At 55.1% G+C, this 20,945-nt stretch overlaps 3 protein-coding genes across 4 annotated transcripts; 2 read left to right on the top strand and 1 right to left on the bottom strand.

The window, feature by feature from the left end:
* Positions 1–1,394: 1,394 nt before the first annotated feature.
* On the bottom strand, positions 1,395–4,442 carry TMEM88B (transmembrane protein 88B). The gene is given in 3 exon segments (XM_030328244.1): positions 1,395–2,888; positions 2,891–2,935; positions 3,879–4,442. Coding segments are annotated over 3 exon segments (606 nt in total). The 5' UTR covers positions 4,224–4,442; the 3' UTR covers positions 1,395–2,672.
* A 2,793-nt stretch (positions 4,443–7,235) lies between these two features.
* Positions 7,236–9,512, top strand: ANKRD65 (ankyrin repeat domain 65). Its single transcript, XM_030328243.2, is given in 6 exon segments — positions 7,236–7,515; positions 7,675–7,895; positions 8,038–8,237; positions 8,240–8,451; positions 8,454–8,561; positions 9,058–9,512. Coding segments are annotated over 6 exon segments (1,236 nt in total). The 5' UTR covers positions 7,236–7,461; the 3' UTR covers positions 9,499–9,512.
* Positions 9,513–14,253: 4,741 nt separating this feature from the next.
* On the top strand, positions 14,254–19,682 carry MRPL20 (mitochondrial ribosomal protein L20). Of its 2 annotated transcripts, XM_030328248.2 has the most exons (4): positions 14,254–14,368; positions 14,458–14,568; positions 17,811–17,888; positions 19,285–19,682. In XM_030328248.2, the coding sequence occupies exons 1-4, from the start codon at positions 14,282–14,284 to the stop codon at positions 19,456–19,458; spliced, it is 450 nt and encodes a 149-aa protein (XP_030184108.1). In that variant the 5' UTR covers positions 14,254–14,281; the 3' UTR covers positions 19,459–19,682. The 2 variants fall into 2 exon arrangements, with proteins under 2 accessions (XP_030184108.1, XP_030184109.1); XM_030328249.1 differs by lacking the exon at positions 17,811–17,888 and having other exon boundaries at positions 14,259–14,368.
* The last annotated feature ends 1,263 nt before the right edge of the window (positions 19,683–20,945 follow it).

Genomic DNA, 20,945 nt, shown 5'->3' with positions numbered 1-20,945 from the left:
CTGGCCAGAGCCTGCCCAGCCCTGGGCAGGAGGGGAAGGAAGGCGGACTTAGACCAGGGGAAGCTATCCTTGGGCGCTGGGCGGCCAGCCAGGCTCCTGTCTGACTGGGTGCAAACAATTGGAAAACCCCAAGAACTCCTGCGGGATCTGAGCCAGCCACACACCGGGCTCTGCTCAAGGCCATGGAACGAGCCCTGAGCCTGTAGCCTGAACCCTGATCTTTGGGTACATGTGAGTTCTGCCCCTGCTGGTCACACACAGAGCCCTGCTGGCAACACGGTATGCTAGATCCTTTAAAAGGCCTTTCAGCTACCCCTAGAATCTGGACAAATTACAAGAAACACGTTTTTTTTAAAAGTAATATCTATGCCCAACATGGGGCTTGAACTCACAACCCCGAAATCAAGACTCACGTGCTCTATCAAATGAGCCAGCCAGGTGCCCCAAGAAACATTTTTAATACACTGCTGGGCTTACAAGGAAGTATCTATGTTCAAGGCTCCCCCCAGATTAAAAACACTAAAAATAAAGAAATAAATAAACAGAAGAGTAACAAGCAGAAACCCAGGATGATGAAAGGAAACAGATGGGAAAGCAGGACGTCCCTGGACACAGGAAAGGAGAGCTGCACTGGCAATTATGGAAGCCTGCACAGGACCCTCACAGGGCCCAGAGGGGGCATGCCTCACAAAAGGAATCTCCTCTGGAGGGGTGTGTCCTCAGAATTTTCACAGGCATTGGTGCGCCCCGGGGTGGGGGTGGGGGTGGGGGGGGGAGGCTGTCGGTTGAGCATCCACTTCCTGCTCTAGTCTTGATCTCACGGTTGGAGGGTTTGAGCCCTCTGCCGGGCTTTGCGCTGATAGAATGGAGCCTGCTTCAGATTCTGTCCCTCTCTCTCTCTGCCCCTCCCCCACTACCTCTCTCTTTCTCAAAAATAAATAAACAGGGTGCCTGGGTGGCTCAGTCCGTTGAGCATCTGACTGTAGATTTCGGCTCAGGTCATGATCTCATGATTCATGAGTTTAAGTCCTGCATTGGGCTCTGTGCTGGCAGTGTGGAGCCTGCTTCGGATTCTCCCTTTCTCTCTCTCTCTCTCTCTTTGCCTCTCTCAAAGTAAATAAATAAACCTTAAAAAAAAAAAAAAGAGCACAACTTAAAATAAATAAATAAATAAACATTAAAAAAAACCCACAAAGAGTCCGGGGACGCCTGGGTTGCTCAGCTGAGTAAGCATCCAACTCTTGATTTCAGCTCAGGTTATGATCTCACAGCTTGTGAGTTCAAGCCCTGCATGGGGCTCTGTGCTGACAGCTCAGAGCCTGGAGCCTGCTTCATATTCTGTGTCTCCCCTTCCTCTGTCCCTCCCCTGCTTGAGCTCTGTTCTTTCTCAAAAACAAACAAACATTAAAAAAAAAAAAAAAAAAGAATTTTTACAGGTATGAGCTGACAGTTAAAAATGAGGATCCATTCAAAGAAACAATATGAGAATCAGCAGAAACAACAAATAACAGATTTGAACCCCCAAAAAGTAAGAAATTGAAACTGTTAGGTACAGAATATTTAAAAACTGTATGTGAAATGTTCAAGAAATTGAAGCAAAGCTGGAATCCAAAAATTGAACATGCATGAAGATACCATAAAAAACGATGAGATTTGAATAAAAAAAACAAGTATGACTTTTAGATATGATAATAAAATAACTTAAAATTGAATGGATGAGTTGATAGGACACAACCAGTGAATTAGTGAGCTGAAAGATGAAGAAATCACCCAGAACGCAGCAGAGACAGGAGGTGGAAACAGAAAGAAAAGAACTGACATGGAAGGAGAAGGGAAAAGGTGAAGCCAGAAAGGTGTCCCCAGAAAGACTAGGTACAATGAACCAGGAGGCAGACTTGGAGACCTAGAAAACGGTTGAGAAGTCTCCAGAACTGATGAAAGATATGAATCTGTAGGAACAGGAAACACAGTGTATACCGAATGGACAAGTAAGAACATATCCACGACTAGAAACATGCTAATGCCAAAGATTGCAAAAGACAAAGACCTTAAAATTATCCAGAAAGAACAGATAGCTTTCTTAATCTGGCACCTATCTAAACGCTAACCCTGACCGCCATCTCAGGCTGAGCCCTGCAAGCCTTGGGGCTGCTGGCCATCGCTAAGCTTCTGGAACCGTGTTCTTGGGCCGGTTGTGGAAGCCTCCCAGGCAAGTCTCACCACTTCTGGAACCCTCTGGAGGCCCGCTGACCGACCAGACATGGGGCCCTAAGGGCTGCCCTTTGGGAGGGAGCAGGAGCCCAGGGCAGCCAGTGACAAAAGCCAGGAAGGCCACCTTTCTCTGAGCCTGGCCATGCGCCCCTTCTCTGGGAGGCATCTCCCTCCTCTCTCCAGGCTTCCCAGCCCTCTCCGCGTCAGAGGGGACTGCGGGTGTGGGGACACCTTGGGGAAGGGCGGGCCTGGGTTCCGGGAAGTCAGGTGCCATCTCGCGGCCACTCGAAGCACTGCGCACGAAGCCCCGTGGTATGCCCGCGATTTCCGAGGAGGGAACCTGGACGCAGACCCCGAGCTGGCCGGCCTGGGGCCGACTTATGAGGGTCACGGGGGGAGGAGTTCGGGTGCCTCGCGGGATTCGGAGGTCGTGTCCTTTGGAGAGGCCTCTGGGCGGGGGGTCACACCCAGGCACAGAACTGCTCTTCCCCGTCGGTGTGGCGTCCCGCCCGCCCACGGTCGCTGGACCCCGGGTGGCGGCGGGATCCAGGGGTCCAAGTTGGGGGCGGTAGCAGCGGGCGGAGACGCCGGGCCAGGCGGGTGCGGGCGGCCGAGGCAAGCACGAGCAGCGGAGGCAGCGAAAGGAATCCGAGAACGATGAGCGCCGCGGCGCCTCTCTGTCGGAGAGCAGTGCGCGGCACGCGGGGCGGGGCGCCGGGTGGACCTGGGGGCGGGGCGACCAGTCAAGCGGGGGCGGGGCCTGGGTACAGGTGGACGGGGCGGGGCCCGATAAACGACCTGGGGCGGGAGTAGGTGGACCCGCCGGGGGCCTGTGGTGGTCAGTGCGAACCAGAGGGGTGGGGCCTGGGAGCCTGGCCTGAGGTCTGGCGGAGTGGGGTGACTGGGGCTGGCTGTGGCCAGGCATTTTTGAGTCGAGAATGGGAGATCCAGGGCCCAAGCGGTAAGGGCTCAAATAGGAGTCTCTTGAGGGGAGGCTCAGAGACTTGCTCCCCGGTTGTCCCATCCCCACTTTCCTCCCTTCTCTGCTCTCCCATGGCTCTTCCCTATGTTGGCATCTGACCTCGAGCCCCTACCCGTGCCTCTCACCAGCTGGTACCACCCTCTCTTCTGTGGCCCCGCGCTCAGTCCTCTGCCCCTGCTTCATGCCTACCGAAGGAGGACACCGAACCCATCTGCCTACATCCCCCTTCCGTAGACCAAGCCTTAGCCCATTGCGCATGGGGAAACCCAGCCCAGGGCAGGAGGGGTCTGTGAGTGGCTGGGGCGGTGGGTGGACTGGAGAACTTTGATGATATCTTCATCTTCTCTTCCTGGAACCCCTCCTCTTCCCACCATGCCCAGCTGTCCAGACCCTGGTGGCCCCTGGTACAAGGCTAGGAGGCCTCAGGGAAGGGGAGGGAACTGTCCCCTCCCATGACAAACAAAAGCCCTTCTTTTGCTGTGTGTGTCTGTGTGTGTGTGGGGGGGGGGGCTTGGAAGAAGAAGGGGCTTTCCAGGGAAGGGCACATATGTCTCTGGGGACAAGGGGACCATGCTGGAAAGGGGCATATTCACCTACAGCCCCAGGGCCCTGCACTTCTGCAGGACCCCCCCGCTACCAAGGGCCCCAGCCAGCCCCCACCCTGCCCACGGAGGGCTTAGCTCACCCTCGAGTGGCACAGGAATCCCAGGTACACGATGGCAGCTGCTGGCAGAAGGGCCAGCAGGAACACGGTTGCAGGCAGCAGCAGGTGCAGCAGGAGTCCAGCCAGGGCCTGGCCAGGCAGCAGTAGGGTCCCAAGGCCTCGGACCACCAGGCCTACCCACCGTGGGGACATCAAGGCTGAGGCCTGGCCGTCAGGAACCCTTTCCGGCAGCATGGGGGCTGTGTCCGAAGTGCTGCCTCCCTCATCCTCCTCCATTTCCTTCTCCTGTTCACTCATGCTCTCGCAGGCAACAGGCCTGGTGTGTTCACGGAGGTAGTCAGACGGCAGGACTGAGGCCCCCAGCATCAGCCCTAAGCCCCCAGGTCAGACTCCCACCCAGACACCAGCAACCATAGCGGACCCAGCTGGAGGACAGCACCCTGGTCCAGGTAGGTCCAGCCCTGACCATCAGTCTCCAAGGCCACACCCCTGCCTCAGTTTTCCCCAATGCCAGGCTGGGCCTCTCTCTACCAGGCGACTACAGCTCCGGCTCTGGTCAGTGTCCCCAGCCAGCTCCTGTGTGTTCTGGGCAGGGCTTGCACAGCTGTCCTGGCACTGGGGCCCTCCTCCCTCCTGGTCCCGCCCTCTCCCTGCTTGGAGCTCTCCCCGCCCCCCCCCCCCCCCCCCAGATTTCAGTTCATAGGTCTTGACTCTGACAACTGCCCCATCAGTTACTGCTGTGTACAGGTGGCCACCCACACCGCTTCCCAGCCTTAGTCCCTGCTGGTTGTCCTCATTGCCAAATGAGGTTGGCCTCTCTCAGCCTCAGGAAAACAGGGAAAACACTGGGTGCCCACACCACAGGGCTGTGGAGGAGGCATGTGGGCAATGCATGTAAAAAGGCGCTTGGTGTAGGACTCAGAACACAGTAGGTGCTCAATAACAGCATCCTTTGCATTGGAGTCTCATCCATCCTGAAAACAGTGGGAGCACATATTCTGTTATTTCAATTGGGGGGAAGTATTCCCAGCTCCTCCGTAAACCCCAACTAATTTCCCCAAGTATTACTGAAATGCTCTTAACTCCTAGCAGAGCATTCAGCATATTAAACCCCACTTATGTAACTAGCTGATGTCTAACTAACGACTAGGTTACCTGTGAGCCCAATGAACAAGGTGTGCAGCATCAGACGCGAACATTTCCCTTTCACACCTTCTCCCACCGTTGGCTTCATCACGTCCAACGTTTCTTCTAACATTTTCCAGCGCATAGACTCCCTTCGGACACATGCGGACAGGGGAAGACGGCAGCGATTGGGCACCGCAGGTTTAAGGAATGCAAGCCTGAGACATGTCCCTGTGAGAAGGCTGCTTGAGGTTCCCTGCAGCGCATGCCAAGCCCTGGTGCCCAACACGCATGCGATTTCGTTGTTTTCACTGGCACACACAGACCCAAACCTCACAGTAGCTGTTTTTTTTTACTCAGATAATGAATTTAGGGTAAAAAATGTTGCAAGTGATAATGTTCAGATGAGAGTTCGGGTGGAGAGGGTACCTGCCTAATCTCTTAAGCTCCGTCCTTTGCTTGGGTCCCTCTTGCAGTCATTCGCTCACGCAGTAAAAACTCAACACTGGCTGAGCTCCCTCAGTGTACCAGGACTGCCCTAGGCTCTGCGGACGTGATGGTAAAGGCCAATGTGGGCCTCTGCTCTGTAGGGACGGCTCTGTGTGGGGCCCTGACGAGCCCGCATGAGTTCACAGCTGAATGAGCTGCAGTGCTCCGGACGGACCGGACGGTGGCAGAAGCCGGGAGGACCAGCCTCGCCGCTGGCTCCCACTGACTCCTGCCTTTGGGAAGGCAGTTTCTAGGCTCATCTGGCTCTCAGGAGGTATGTGGTTTTCCACCAGGCCTCCCAGGGTGCAGGGTAGCTCTTCAGCAACGGGGTGCCCATTCACCCCCTCACCCCACCCCATGCCATTCGTCAAGCTTTTGCTCTCTTGCTTTTGTGGACTACTCAGGTGGTAAACTGTCCTCATCCACCCAGAGCATGTTGCTTCCTTACTGGCTGAATCTGTCAGCCTGTGTGATGTGCCCAAACGGAGACTTCATTCTAGAAGAGGAAGGAAAACATTTAAAATAAAGTTAACACCTACTTTTGTGGAGTGGTAAGTGCTAGGGACAAAATAAAACAGGGTCGGGCTTCTCCAAATCAGGGGTGAGGCTTGAGGGTTCTCTTGGGGAGGTGACATCTGTAGAGTGACTGAGGCTCAGCCGGTAAAGTCCATATGGCTTGGGGGTGAGATGGGGCCACTCAGCTCCTTGCCAAAGACCCACCCTTTTGGATCTGGCACAGGAAAGGCTTCTCTGTAGGGAGGTGGGGGAAGGGCCAAGGCTCTGCCATGGGGGACAGGGCAGGGCCTTCAGGACACCTCATCCCTGGGGGTGTGTGCGTGGGGACGGGGAGAGAGTGGCCATCCCAAAGCTGTACTGCCTCCGGCTGGCAGCTGGACAGGGGAGGCTGCAGGAGCTGGCTATACCTCCTTCTGTCTGGGCTCTGGACAGGTGGCCTCGGACAGGGATCGGGGATGGCAAGGCATCCTCAGGCCAGGGCCCCAGAGTCAAGGCGACCGATCCTGGAGGCCTTACTCAGGCCCTCTACTGCAGCACCACTTTCTTTTTTTTTTTATTATTTTTTTTAAAAAAAAATTTTTTTTTTTTCCAACGTTTATTTATTTTTGGGACAGAGAGAGACAGAGCATGAACGGGGGAGGGGCAGAGAGAGAGGGAGACACAGAATCGGAAACAGGCTCCAGGCTCTGAGCCATCAGCCCAGAGCCCGACGCGGGGCTCGAACTCCCGGACTGCGAGATCGTGACCTGGCTGAAGTCGGACGCTTAACCGACTGCGCCACCCAGGCGCCCCTGCAGCACCACTTTCTACCTTCTGGACTTGGCTCTTGGGAAAATCTCTTTGCCTGGGTCCCTCCTTCTGTCCGGGGGCTCTGCCCCTTCCCAGGACCCGAGGGATTCCTACTCCCCACAGCGTCAGCCAAGTTGCCTGGCATCCATGGTAAGTCTTCTATCCTGGCATGGCATCTGCGTGTGGGGGAAGGGTCCCACCTCACCCTGTCCCCCTCCCCTGCGTGGAATCAGGGGAGAGGCCAAGCTCCAGCCCCACAGGTGGCCTTCTTGGCCAGCAGTGAACAGGAGTGGAGGTGAGCAGCAGGGCCTGAGGGAGGGGCCCAAGGAAAGGCTTGTGAGTGCCTCCCTGGGGGCCTGTCAGGGCACATCAGAGGCCGTGGGCATGTTTCTGCCTGCCTGGCCTTTGTCTCTGAGGAGGGAGCCCAGGCCAGGAGCCCTGGCGGTTGGCAGGGGAGGAAAGGTGCTGGGGCAGGGGCTGTTGCCAGCAGGCAGGGCTGGGCGTCCCCTTAAGTTGCTGGGTGAACAGGGTGGAGAAGTGGCCCTCAGCCTGGCCGGGAGGCAGCACTGCTAACCCCCACAGCTGCAGCTGCAGCCCTCCAGCTTCTGGAAGCAGACACCCCCGCCTCCACACTTCCAGGAGATTCAGGAGAGGGCCTCCAGGGCGTGGCTTGCCCAGGAACTGCATGGAGGGGATATCCAGCTGGAGGACAGGACCCCAGGGAGGACTCCCTCTAGGGGTAACTGGGAGCTGAACTCTTAAGAAGGCTAAGTGGTAGCCCGGTCCCCTGGGGAGATGGGGAGGGGGGGGGTGCGGCAGTTCATATTGGCCTGGGGACATATGGGCTGGAGCTGGCCAGGGGCCTCCAGTATCCGTGAAGGATTCCTGTTCTTCTCAGATGGACTCCGGGAGCTCCCGGCCGGGGGAGCAGGACCCGACCGAGGCAGGGGCAGAGCGGGAACTGCGGTGGGTGGAGCTGAGCTCAGAGGAGGCCCTGGGAGCCCAGACAGAGGGGCCCAGCGCCCCACGAGCCTGGGGGCCCCTGCTGCAAGCCGTGTGGAGGGGTCACCCGGGCCTGGTGACAAAGCTGCTGCGTCAAGGGGCCAGTGTGGAGGAGAGGTGAGCCCCGGGGCCGCTCCGAGAATCTTCACCGGGGTGGAGGAGGTGGCAGGGGCCCCTTCACTGAGCGAGGGAGGCGGGGCGGCAAGGGCGCCTCTACCCGCAGGCCCGCCCTGGTCCACGCCACCCTCGCCGCCCGCAGGGACCGCGCAGGCAGGACCCCGCTCCACCTGGCCGTGCTGCGCGGCCACGTGCCCCTGGTGCGCCTGCTGCTGCAGCGCGGGGCCGCCGTGGGAGCCGCCGACCGCGCGGGGCGCACCCCGCTGCACGAGGCCGCCTGGCACGGCCACTCGCGGGTGGCGGAGCTGCTGCTGCAGCGCGGGGCCCCGGCCGCGGCGCGCTCGCGGCCGGCCTCACGCCGCTGCACTTGCCGCCGCGCTGGCCGTACGCTGCTGTCCGTTCCTGTTGGCGCGCCTCCCGTGCCCCCTCGCGGCGGACCTCGCGCGGCTGGACGGCGGCGCCCTGGGCGGTCCGCTGGCGCCTCTTCCGGTGCTGAGCTCTTCTCTTTCGGCGGCGGCGCGGCCCGGACGGCGCCCTCTGTTTCTTCCGCGGCGCGGCGGGCGCGGTGCGTCTCTGTCGCCTCTCCTGGCGCGCGGGGCCCTTTGTACCCCGGACAGCGCGGGGGCCACAGCGCTCGGCATCGCGGCGAGCCTGGGCCGCACGCAGGTACGTTCCGGCCCGGCTGCGGGGAGGGCGCGGACAGGCGGCCCCCCCCCCCGCCCCCCGCACAGACCGAGCGAGACTGGAGGGCGGGAGGGGCGGCGGGGAGGGGCTGCCGGGGCCCTGAAGGCAGCCTTGACTGCGTGTCTCTCTGGGGGCGGGGAGGGCATTCGGACTTTATTCTGGTGACCGGCAGCAACGAGTATGTATTGAGCACCAGGAATGTGCTTGAGTCCCGCGGGTCCCTAGGCAGCGGGGAGGCGGGGAGCCGGCTGCTTAGTCTTGGGTTTTGGCTGAGAAGTTCCAAGTGGATGTGTTGGAGTAGAGCCCCTTCAGACCGGCAGAGGTGCTGGCTCATTCTTACCAAGCGGGGAAGCGGCATTGAGAAAGAGGCTGCTAGGTCGGGGAGGCCAGATGAGGTGTGGGTCAGACAAAAGCTGTGTGGCCCCAGCCCCTCACCTGCCTGGGCCAGTCCCTGTCCTCTCCTTCCCTCCTCTTCCAGGACATGGAGGTGCTGCTTGACCGTGGGGCAGATCCCAGCCTCAAGGACAGGCACAGTCGCTCTGCACTCCACAGGGCTGCTGCTGGTGGACACCTGCCCGCTGTCCAGCTGCTAGTGGCCTGGGGAGCGGAGCTGGATGCTGGAGACTCACTGGGCCTCACACCACTGCACCACGCCGCTCGGGGAGGCCATGCAGAGGTTGCCAGCCACCTCCTAGACAGGGGAGCGCAGGTCAATGCTGCTGGGTGGCTCCACAAGACCCCCCTTCACCTTGCCATGGAGCACGGCCACGGCCCCACCGCAGAGCTCCTGCTGAGCCGAGGGGCTAGCCCCACCTTGAGGACACAGTGGGGTGAGGTGGTCCGGGACCTGGTGTCCGAGGGGGCCTGCCCCAGGCGCTGCTCACCCTTTGCAGAGAGTAGGAGTGGGAGGGGCACATAGCCCCAGAGGCCCTGAGCTGGGCAGAAGGCTCCAGGCTCCCACAGCCTTCCGAGTGTGCCAGGCTCCTCTCTTCTGGGCCGAGACTGCCTGCCTGGACAGAGGGGAGGACAGCTGAGAGGTTCCTGGAAGAGAGGGGGGGGGGCAGTGGCTTGAGCTCCAGTAATGGGCCTGGGACTGCCCCACTGCCCCCTAGGGGGGCACATCACCCCTGCAGCACTCGTTAGCAGAGAGATTGAGTTGTGGCAACAGATTTGACCAAAACCTGACAGTGTCCCCTGGGCCCATCATGGGGTTGTCACTCTCAGCTGCTCTGTACGTGGGGATTATCTTCCTGTGTTTTGTTAGATCCGATATTTGTCTGTTGGCACCCATGTATTACAGGGCCGAACTAATGGCCCCAGCTGTTTCCATCTCCCCTGTGATCGAGCCTGTACTCAGAACTGCTGTCCTCTCTCCACACTCAGTTGATATTCCCCCTGTCCTAAATTATCTAGGGTCAGGTACCTGTCAACTAGGGACAGGCCCCATGCACCAACGACCACTGGGATTATCCAACCAGTCAATTCTAAGCTGCTTTCCTTGCCCTGCCTTGCCTTTCCTGTGGGAACCCCGATAAAGGCTCTGGCCGGAGCTTTCCCCTTGCTCCCGCTTTTGCCTCCAGAGGACACTGGTGCCTCTCTCTGCGGCCCTGTAGGGCACGGTGTGCCCTCTTCTCTCAGGAAATGCAGGTAATAAGAAATGTACTTTCAATGGCATCAGCCTCTCCCTGTCGTCACTCAGCCGTCTCCATAAATTAAAACTCCTGCGGTACAATTGAAACAGAGGGACGCTTGTCTCTGACTGTCCACCTCTGTATCCTCATAGAAAAATCACCACCATTGTTCGATTTAAAACTATAATTTTCCTGAGAGAACATCTTTTTCAAAAAAAATCTTTTTTTAATGTTTTACTTTTGAGAGAGAGAGAGAGCGAGAGAGCGAATGCACAAGCTGGGGAGGGGCACAGAGAGAGGGAGACACAGAATCTGAAGCAGTCTCCAGGCTCCAAGCTGTCAGCACAGAGCCTGACGTGGGGCTTGAACCCACGAACCATGAGATCATGACCTGAGCTGAAGTCGGATGCTTAACCGACTGAGCCACCCAGGCCCCCTGAGAGAACAGCTTTATAGGACAGATTTCATTTTTGGAAAGTGAGAGTTGTGCCAAATTAGTGCCCCTGCCATGGAAGTGTTTGGATTTACATCTAGGGCAACAGGAAGCCTTGAGGGAATTTGTGTGAATACGACGTGGTCTGATCTGCTCAGGAGCCTGCCATGTACAGAGTGGATTGTATCTGGGGAAGGAAGATACAGGGAAACCAGTGAGATGGTGGCATGTTAGCGGGGGTGGGATAAGCCTCAACATCAGACTGATTCTGTGGGAAGAGCCCCCTGGACTTGCTGGCAGGTTGGACATGGGGGGCCAGGGAGACGGAAATAACAATGACTCCTAGTGAGACCTAGGCCTGGGGTGGAGGGTGGGTGGTAGGCTTTTTACTATGTGAGGAGGGCAGACACCCAGGAGATGAGAAGGGGGGGAAGGGGGGGGCCGGAGGGACGTCTTCAGGATCCTCAGTGAAGACGGTTTTCGAAGGTGCAGGATGGCCCTACACCCGGCTGGCCGGCACAGCCTGTGGGCTCTACCTTCAGAGCACACTGGGCACCCAACTGCCTCTGACCTCCTCCACTGTGTCTACCATGGCCAAGCCACCATCAGCCTCGCCTGGAACGTCACGTTGCCCCAGCCAGGCCAGCCTCGAGCCTAACTGGTCTCCCTGTTTGAGCCCTTGTCTCCCTGCAGTCTGTTTGCAAAACGGCGGCTCTAAGATTATTCAAGAAGTTGGATGATGCCCGTAATGACTTCACCTTTCACGAGTGTGAAAAACAAATGTGTCATATTGACGCGTTCAGATGCCGTAGTAACCTCACCCAGCTCCCGTACTCTCTCTACAATGTGATTTCCATGTTTCTCCCACGAAAATTAATAACAGAAAACCTCACTAAAATGTAGTTAGGAGGTTCGGTCAGGGGAGCTCTCACACCTCCCACTCCTCCTCAACTGCTGACCGAACAAGAAGAGAGGGACTCTGCAGGTGGATGCTACTTCATGACCCCAGCTGAAGAAAAAAGGATTTTCTCATCTCCCCAGCAACAGCTCAGCCAATGAGAAGCCATTATACTTCAGACTCTCAGTTTACTCCGGTGGACTTTTTGTTTGCAACAGTTCCTCCAGCTGCCACTTTCCTCTAGAAACCAGTCGCGTGTGGTTGTCGCTCCAGATTTTCCAGTAGTTTCCCTGTCCCGGATTGTAATTTTCTTCTATTCTCAAATAAACCTATTTTTTTTTTTTTTTTTTTTTTGCTGGTAAAACAACTGACCATTTTATTTTTAATATTAACACTACCATCCAGAGTTGGAGTCAGTGCCTCTGCCCCTTGACGTTGAGTGAACTTTTGTGACTATTCAAGCTGCCAGAGTACTGCTGAAATGATGCTGTGTGGCCCTACAGGGTGGGCCAAGAAGGCGATAAGGCATCGGCACCACCTTGCGCTTCAGCCACCATGCAGGGAAGGACTGCCCTGAAGCCACCGTGCTGTGAGGAATCCCAAATGCAGCATGGTAGCCAGAACATCAAAGTCCTTACATGACCAAGGTCCTACACATCCTCACCAACTTCCATCTCCTGCCTCTGATTTGCTCACTTTGATTCAGGGGTCCCTGGGATTCTCATTTGCCCCACCCCCACCACATTGGTTGTTTTTGTTTTGTTTTGTTTTGTTTTGTTTTAGTTTTAATTTAATCTCTACATCCAACGTGGGGCCCAGCCCAAACTCCTGACCATGAGATCGAGTCACATGTTCCACCAACTGAGCCAGCCAAGCACTACCAACATTTTTGCTGTTGTTGACCTTACCAGGTGCTCTCCTGCCTCTAGTCCTTTACACCTGCTGGCTCCTCTGCCTGGCAAACTCTTCCCACAGATATCTGCTTGGCTCAATCAGTCACTTCCTTCTTAACACTACTCTCTCACTGCACCCTCTAACACTATTTAAATTTGCCCCTCCCAAAGGGGAAAGCTCTTCTTTAAGTAGAGTGCCAATAACTATAGGAAGAACGATGGGGTCACAAAATTAACAATGAATGCTCCAACGAATGAATGCAAATTAAAAAGTTTTTAAATGTTTATTTATTTTTGAGAGACAGCGCACAAGCAGGGGAGGGGCAGAGAGGCAGAGAGAGAACCCAAGCAGGTTCCAGGTTCTGAGCTGTCAGCACAGAGCCCAACTCGAACTCACAAGCCGCAAGATCATGACCTGAGCCGAAGTCAGCTGCTTAACTGACTGAGCCACCCAGGCGCCCCAGGAGTTATTCTTCCCAGGAAGAATAATCTTAAAATGGAAAAAACTGTGGTTAAGCAACTGACTTTGGCTCTGGTCATGATCTCACTGTTCATGGGTTAGAGCCTTGCTTCCGGCTCTGTGCTGACAGCTCAGAGCCTGGAGCCTGCTTCGGATTCTGTGTCTCCCTCTCTCACTGCCCCTCTTTTGCTCACACACGCACACACACTCTCTAAAATAAACATTAAAAATAAAAAAAATTTTTGAAAAAACTGTAAACAGTTGGTACTATGGGGTAAAATACCTTGGGGAGTTAGAAGTAGTCTTGCAACTTTTCTGTAATTTCAAAAGTTACAAAGAAAAAAAGGGAAGGGGCGCCTGGGTGGCTAAGTCAGCTAAGCACCGACTTCCGCTCAGGTCATGATCTGGCTGGCTGCTGGTTGGGCTGGAGCCCTGCGTGGGACTCTGTGCTGACAGCTCTGAGCCTGGAGCCTTCTTGGGATTCTGTGTGTCCCTCTGCCCCTCCCCTGCTCGCGCTCTCTCTCTCTCTCTCTCTCTCTCTCTCAAAAACAAACATTAAAAAAATTTTTAAGTTACAAAGAAACTGCATGCTCCCATTCTGCCCCCCCACTTCATTATTTTTCAAATTAATGGTAATATAGTGGTAAAATATACATAAAATTTACCATTTCGTTTCAATTTTAGTATATGTACTGCTGAAGTGAGCACCCATTTTGACCATTTTATATATATATATATTTTTTCAATGTTTATTTATTTTTGGGACAGAGAGAGAAAGAGCATGAACGGGAGAGGGGCAGAGAGAGAGGGAGACACAGAATCGGAAACAGGCTCCAGGCTCTGAGCCATCAGCCCAGAGCCTGATATTTTGACCATTTTAAAGTGGACAATTCCATGGCGTTTAGCATCTTTACAACATTACGCAACCGTCACCAGTATCCAGTTGCAGAACATTTCATCACCCCAAAAGGAAAACGTGCCCACGGGCGGCCACTCCCCATCTCCACCCCCCCACTCCACCCTCCCACCTTTCCGCTTATTCTGGGCATTTCCTACGAGTGGAACCATTAACGTTTCCTTTCTCCACCGCCCCTTCCGCGTCCGACGCGCTGCCCTGTAAAGACTGGGAGCCCCACCCCCTCGGCGGCAGCCAGCCCCCGCGGAGGGCGCTCCGCAGCAGCCCGTCCGAGCCCCCAGCGACGCGAACTGTCACGCGCGGGAACGCGCACAAGACTCGGCCCGTGGGTGAGGGCTCTGGGAGCGCTCGCGGCGCCCCGGAAGTCCCCTCCGGGCCGCCGACCCGGAAGCGCTCGGGCGCGGCCACCGCTTCCGCCGAGGGCGGTGCGGCGCGTGCGCGGCCGGGCGCGGGCGCCGGCCGGTGGGTGCCATGGTCTTCCTCGGCGCGCCGCTGTGGCTGCGGAGCCGCCTCACTGACCGCTACTGGCGGGTCCGGGAGGTGCTGCAGCACGCGCGGGTGAGTCGGCCGCGCACGCCCCGCGTCCGCCGCGTCTCCTCCCGGCCCGGGGCGCGCTGACCAGCCTCCTTTTCCGTTTCTTCACCCAGCACTTTCGGGGAAGGAAGAATCGGTGCTACCGGCTGGCGGTCAGAGCGGTGACCAGAGCGTTTGTGAAATGCACGAAAGCGCGAAGACTGAAGAAGCGGAACATGAGGACAGTAAGCGCGGGCCCGGGGAGGCTAGGCTTGGTCGGCCCCTCCCTCCCTCCCTCCCAACCCTTCCTCGTGGCGCCAGGAGAGCCGCGGTCGCTGCAGGGAGGAAGGCTGGACTCTCCGCCGTCTGAGAGCCATTTCGAACCCAGCGAGACAGGCCTCTGGGTCCTGACCCTCTCCGCCCCCCACCCCCCATCCTGCCTTAGGGGATGGCTTCTCCGTCCTCAGTCCCACCGCCGGTCTCCTCGTTTCTGTTTCTCTCGCTTCAGATCTTTTTTTAATGTTTATTTTTGAGACAGAGACAGAGTGTGAGCAGGGAAGGGACAGAGACAGGGGGAGACAACAGAATCCGAAGCAAGCTCCAGGCTCTGAGCTGTCAGCACAAAGCCCCACGCGGGGCTCGAACTCGGAACCGGGCGAGATCATGACCTGAGCCCAAGTCGGCCCCCCCAGGCGCTCCTGTTTCTCTCACTCCACGTCCGAAACCCGGCAAATTCTGGCCACCCCACGGACCGAATCTGGGATGTCCGGGAGCTCACCTTCTCCCCACCCACTCGGGCCGTGTCAAAGCCTCCTTGTCCGTCTCCCTCCTTCCACCAGCCACCATTGTAGTCTCTACTGCTCCCATCTCTCCTCTGCTTAAAACCCTGTGGTGGCTTCTCACCACACCCCTAATGAAAGTCGCCCCCAGGCCGACTTGGTTACTGAGACCTTGTCCCTGGCCACCCCGTGTGGCTCACCTGCCCCAGGGCCAGTCTTGGCTTCCCATGCGCATCTGGAGGCGGCCAAGCCTGCTTCCTCACACGCTGTTTGCACTTATGGTTGGTTTCTTCTGCGCCCTGGGTCCCGCTTCACTGCCTGCGGTGGGCGTCCCTAAATCTCGTGCGCTTAGCATCCAATATACCACAAATTTGACTTGATTGGTTATTGCTCCCAGCCCCCAAATGTAAGTATTAGGAGGGAGCTTTGTGTTCTTTTGAATTCTGTAACCTCCTGCCTAGATCACCAACACTTTGCAAATACTGCCTGAATGAATAAGGGAGAGGGGAGAATTCGGACCCTTTAAAATCGGAAATGCCCCATTAACTGTAGGTTAGGATCACAGCATGATAGACTATCCCTGCACATGATGGCCTGGTGTGCAGGAGTGGCCTCTGCATCCCAGCTCTGTTCTTTGTGTCTTTTATTTTCTCAGAGTGGTGAGGTGGTGCTTCCCGTGACCTTGTGGGTATCTGGCCAGGCCAGATTGCTGCTCATGGGAGCAGAGGTTCTCCTCGTGGGGCGGGGGCCTGGTACCGCAGCAGCCTCACATAGGAACATGGTAGCAGTGTAGACTCGCAGGCCCCACCGCACCCACTGAATCAGAAACTCTGGAGGTGGGGCCTAGAAATCTGTTTTAACAAACCTCTAATAATTCTGATGCACGTTCAAACTTTAGAACCACTGAAGTAAAAGAAGAAAATGGACTTGAGTACCATCTTAAGATTGAGTAAAGAATGCCTTAAGAATCTAATCTCCCCTCTTTTTAAGATTAAAAAAATAATAACAAAAGCAAAGGTAAAAAAGATTTATTTTTAGGGGCGCCTGGGTGGCGCAGTCGGTTAAGCGTCCGACTTCAGCCAGGTCACGATCTCGCGGTCCGTGAGTTCGAGCCCCGCGTCGGGCTCTCGGCTGATGGCTCAGAACCTGGAGCCTGTTTCCGATTCTGTGTCTCCCTCTCTCTCTGCCCCTCCCCCGTTCATGCTCTGTCTCTCTCTGTCCCAAAAAAAATAAACATTGAAAAAAAAAAAAAAGATTTATTTTTAGAGTAATAGGTACACCCAACGTGAGATTAAAACTCACAACCCCAAGGTTGAGAGTTGCATGCTCCACTGAAGGAGCGAGCCACCCAGTTGCCCCACAATCCAAGCCCTTGTTTAACAGACCAGGTTTGTTGTTGATGCAGAAACTTCCACATCACTCTGACTTACCTTCCAGATCATTCTGAACCTAACCAGCCTTGATTTCCCTGCAGTTTTCAGACCTTTTGCTGTGCCTGGAACCTACCCTGCTGCTCCCTGCCAGGAGGGTCCTCTGTGACGCTTCTCCCTCCCTCCAGCCCTGCCCCTCCCTCAAGACCGTTTTCCATCCCCCTCCGTGAAGCTTTCACCTCAGGTTTTTCATCCCCACCTGGTAGCACTGATCTCAGTGGCTGTTGTAGTTCATCGGTGTGTATCTTTTGTACACTGAGCTGTGTCTGCCACAGAATCTTTTGTTCATTTTTGTCTTCTCGGGGCCTAAGAATGTGTATTGAATTAGTGCTTTGTACCGTGGGACTTTCTTTTTATCACTTAGAATCTTGCATTTGAACGAGGAGCATCAGCCTTTGTTGGCTGACTGTACTGCAGCCCAGTGTGCCTGAATAGAAAGCACTGCTTTTCTATTTTAATCTTTTTTAAGTTTACTTATTTTGAGAGAGAGCACAAGCAGGGGAGGGGCAGAGAGAGAGAGAATACCAAGCAGGCTCCTTGCTATCAGCGCAAAGACCGACGTGGGGTTTGAACTCATGTACTGTGAGTACTGTGAGATCATGACCTGAGCCCAAACCAAGAGTCCGATGCCTAACTGACTGAGCCCCTCAGGCACCGCAATTTTTCTATTTACTTTTGCAAAAAAAAGTTTACTTTGACTTTTAGTTGACTCAGAACCTTTGCTGGGAGTTGTGGAGGTAATGCACAACCAGGTCTTTTTTAAATTTTTATCTTATTTTTATTAAAAAAATGTTTTAATGTTTATTTATTATTTTTGAGAAAGAGACAGAGTGCGAGCAGGGGAGGGGCAGAGAGAGAGGGAGACACAGAATCTGAAGCAGCCTCCAGGATCTGAGCTGTCAGCACAGAGCCTGACACGGAGCTTGAACTCACGAACCATGAGATCATGACCTGCACGGAAGTCAGACACTTAACTGCCTGAGCCACCCACGTGCCACTAGTTCTTTTTTTTAATTAAAAAAAAAAAAGTCTTTTGAGAGAGAGAGAGAGAGAGAGAGCGCGTGCGCGCACGCGCGCGTGGGGGAGGGGCAGAGAGGAGGAGACAGAATCCGAAGCAGGCTCCAGACTCTGAGCTGTCAGCACAGAGCCTGATGCAGGACTTGAACCCACAAACCTCAAAATCATGACTAGAGGCGAAGTCAGACACCAAACTGACTGAGCCACCCAGGCGCCCCTGGACAACTAGCTCTTAAGCATCTCGATGTTTTCTTATTTCAGCTTTGGATTAATCGAATTACAGCTGCCTCCCAGGAACATGGCCTGAAGTACCCAGCATTCATTGTCAATTTAATTAAGGTACGGTTGAGGACATGGTCTGTTGAGATCTACAGAAAGTGGCCCAACTGGTGTGGTCCAGTACAACGGGCAGCAGAGTGTCAGCCCCCTGCCGAGTTCTCAGGTTGGAGTTTTGGCAAGTTTAGGGACTCCTCACAATGGCTTCGTCTTTGCCTGGCTGGTAGCAGAACTGGAAGTAGGGCAGGTGGTACCAGGACATGAGCCCTCATGTTTCCCCGTCAAGAGAAGAGGCAGAAAGCTTGGCTTTACTTTAAAGTGTAACTTCAGAGTTTTACACTGAAAGATTTCCGATGAGGAAGCAGATGAATTTGAAACTCCTGGTGTGAAACAGTAGGGTGGTGGTCTTGGGCAGGAGAGATTAAACACGTGTCACAAAATCTTGGTAATTGTTGAATCTAGTGATTATGCTAATCCCTCTCCTTTTGTTTGCATTTAATTTTTTTTTTTAAAGGGGTTTGGGTGTTGTGCGTCTAGCGTGTAGCACGCCCTGCCTTTGGTACTTTGCAAGGATCCTCATGCGTGACATCCCCGTTTTACTGACAAGGAGCTAAGGCTCAGGACGGACTATGCCCAAGGCACACAAGGCCCAGGTAGCGGAGGAGCCACCCCTGCATAGTTGGGTTGATCCGCAGGATTATCCTTTCTTTTGCTCTTCAAGTTCGTCAGTTTTCAGAAGTCACCTGCAGTTTTACCCGATAGGTGGGAATTGAGAATGCCTGGTTTTGTTCCTGACTCCGTGCTCCCATCTCACGTACTTCTCTGTGTCTCATTTCATCGTAGAATGAGAATTGTGATATCCTCTTTGAAGCTGACTTAAAGGGCTACCCCAGGCCAGCAGTCATAGCTCTGTCTGGGTGATGGCCGTTGACCCTAAACAAGGTTTTTGTTAGTTTGGTTTCTGTTTTTTAATTTTTGAAAGGGAGTGTGAGCGAAGGAAGGGGCAGAGAAAGAGGGGGACAGAGGATCTGAAGCTAGCCCCTCGCTGACAGCAGTAAGCCCAGTGCAGGGCTAGAACTCACGAACTATGGGATCATGACCTGAGCTGAAGCTGGACGCTCAACTGAGTCACCCAGGCGCCCGTCTAAACAAGGTTCTTAACTCCGTGGCTGGTACCAGGACTGGGTGCCAGCATTCTTGTCCACGTACATCACCTCTTGCAGCGATGCCTTCCCCTGTCCTAGTCCACATTTATCCTCCAGCATCCTGCTTTGATAGGATTGGCCCTGTGCTCTCCACCTCCTCAAACAGACCATGTGTCCCAGGACAGAGGCCGCCCTGGAGCCATGCAGGATGTGCTTAGCAGCAGAGACCATAGGACTCTCAGCTGCATTCAGTCTTGCTGCTTTTCACTGAAACACACTTCCGATGCTGACACAGGATTTGATTTTCTTCCCAGTGCCAGGTGGAGCTCAACAGGAAAGTGCTCGCGGATCTAGCCATCTATGAACCAAAGACTTTTAAATCTTTGGCTGCTTTGGCCAAAAGGAGGCGACAGGAAGGATTTGCTGCTGCCCTGGGGGATGGGAAAGAGCCCGAAGGCGTATTTTCCAGAGTGGTGCAGGATTGCTGAGCGGGATTCCGACATGCATGCTTTCTGCATGCTCTTTGCAGCGGAGTGTCTTAGGAAAAGGTTTTTCCCCCTGATGATCACAGCAGCTAAAATAGGAGCTAAAAACTACTTGTCAACAGTGTGTGATCAGCAATTATATTAATTTGCATTTTAGTAAAAGGCGTGTAAGGCCCCTTCTTCCCTCATTGAGACAGATAAATAAAGCTTGTGTGGTGTGGTGGTCAGTGTTCTGAGTTGTGTTCTCTGGTATAAGCACACGTGCTATGGGTGCCCCGTGGGAGACTGCCAGGTTGAGGGGTTCAACTGAGCCTGTGCTTCCTCTCGGAGCCTGAGATCTCCTGTGGGTAGTCTGTTCAGAACTCAAGCCTCAAAACCCCACTCTGACCCTGCCCAGGCTTAACCTTGTCTTCTACCCTTCCAGCCCTCCCCTTGTCTTCAGTTTCCAGCAGGGACCATGGTGCTCAGCTCTTGGGCCACCCTGAGTGCCAGTTTCAGTTTCCCTGCTTGCTTCCTCACTCTCCAGCCCAGTAAGAGCAGCAAGCTGGGTGGCTCTCCCTAAGCACAAAGTCAAGCCCAGAACAGGTTCCCAACATGCTAGCTACTTTGATGAGGAAGAACTCACCGCAGCTCTAACTCTGCACGTCCCTTATGTCCGTCCACTGCTGACTGCTGCCTCGCAGGTGTATCTGCCTCCCTGCTCAGGCCCAGGTCCCTCCGGTTACCCTCTTGGTGAGCAGAGGCCACCCTCAGCCTCTCTTGCATGTATTTCACATTCCCCTCTTGGCCAGCTCTCGTCTCCACCTCTTGCTTCCTGCCACTGGGTCTACAGTCGGCCCCATCAGGCGTAGGCAGCTCTCACCAAAGCCATCAGGAACCCAAATCCAACAGATACAGTCAGCACTTGACCCCCAAGGACCATGGACTCCCTCCCCTCTTCCCACGCAGTCTCCCTTTGCCCTCTGCCTCACCCTCCCACACGCTCCAGCCCAGGGGAGTTCTTCAGGCCCACAGTAGCAGCGGCTGTCTGCATTTACCTGGCAATGTACACCTGCCTACCCAGACTGGGCACCCACCTTGCCCCCACTCCTAATGTTCCCATGATGAGCCCTCCATCCTTTGCTAGTAGTCCCCTGAAAGTCCTTCCGGGTTCCTGTGGACTCAGCACCCACCTCCAGACCCACAGAGAACCAATCAAGTCCTGACCGCCTGCCACTTGGCGATCTCCTGAATCTGCCCACTTTACTTCATCTTAACTACAGGCCAGCATTTCTTCTGGCTTCAGTTACTGTACTGGCCTAACAGGCCCCTCCTCCTGGCTCTTGGTGTCTAATGAAGGCCACCGGACCATTTGGAGGTGCGGGGCTGAGTTGTTCACAGTCTCTTGCACCCAAGGTGCTCAATGTGCACTAGTCAGTAAGTGGGTTTTGAATAGACAGCAGGGTGGAGGACACACAGGGCCCTTTGGTGTGTGGGGCTGAGCTGCGTGT

The sequence above is a fragment of the Lynx canadensis genome, chromosome C1 (genome assembly GCF_007474595.2).
Source record: "Lynx canadensis isolate LIC74 chromosome C1, mLynCan4.pri.v2, whole genome shotgun sequence".
In the NCBI taxonomy this organism is placed as follows: domain Eukaryota; kingdom Metazoa; phylum Chordata; class Mammalia; order Carnivora; family Felidae; genus Lynx; species Lynx canadensis.
The sequence above is the reverse complement of the archived record's forward strand: the minus strand, read 5'-3'. Positions and strand labels throughout refer to the sequence as shown.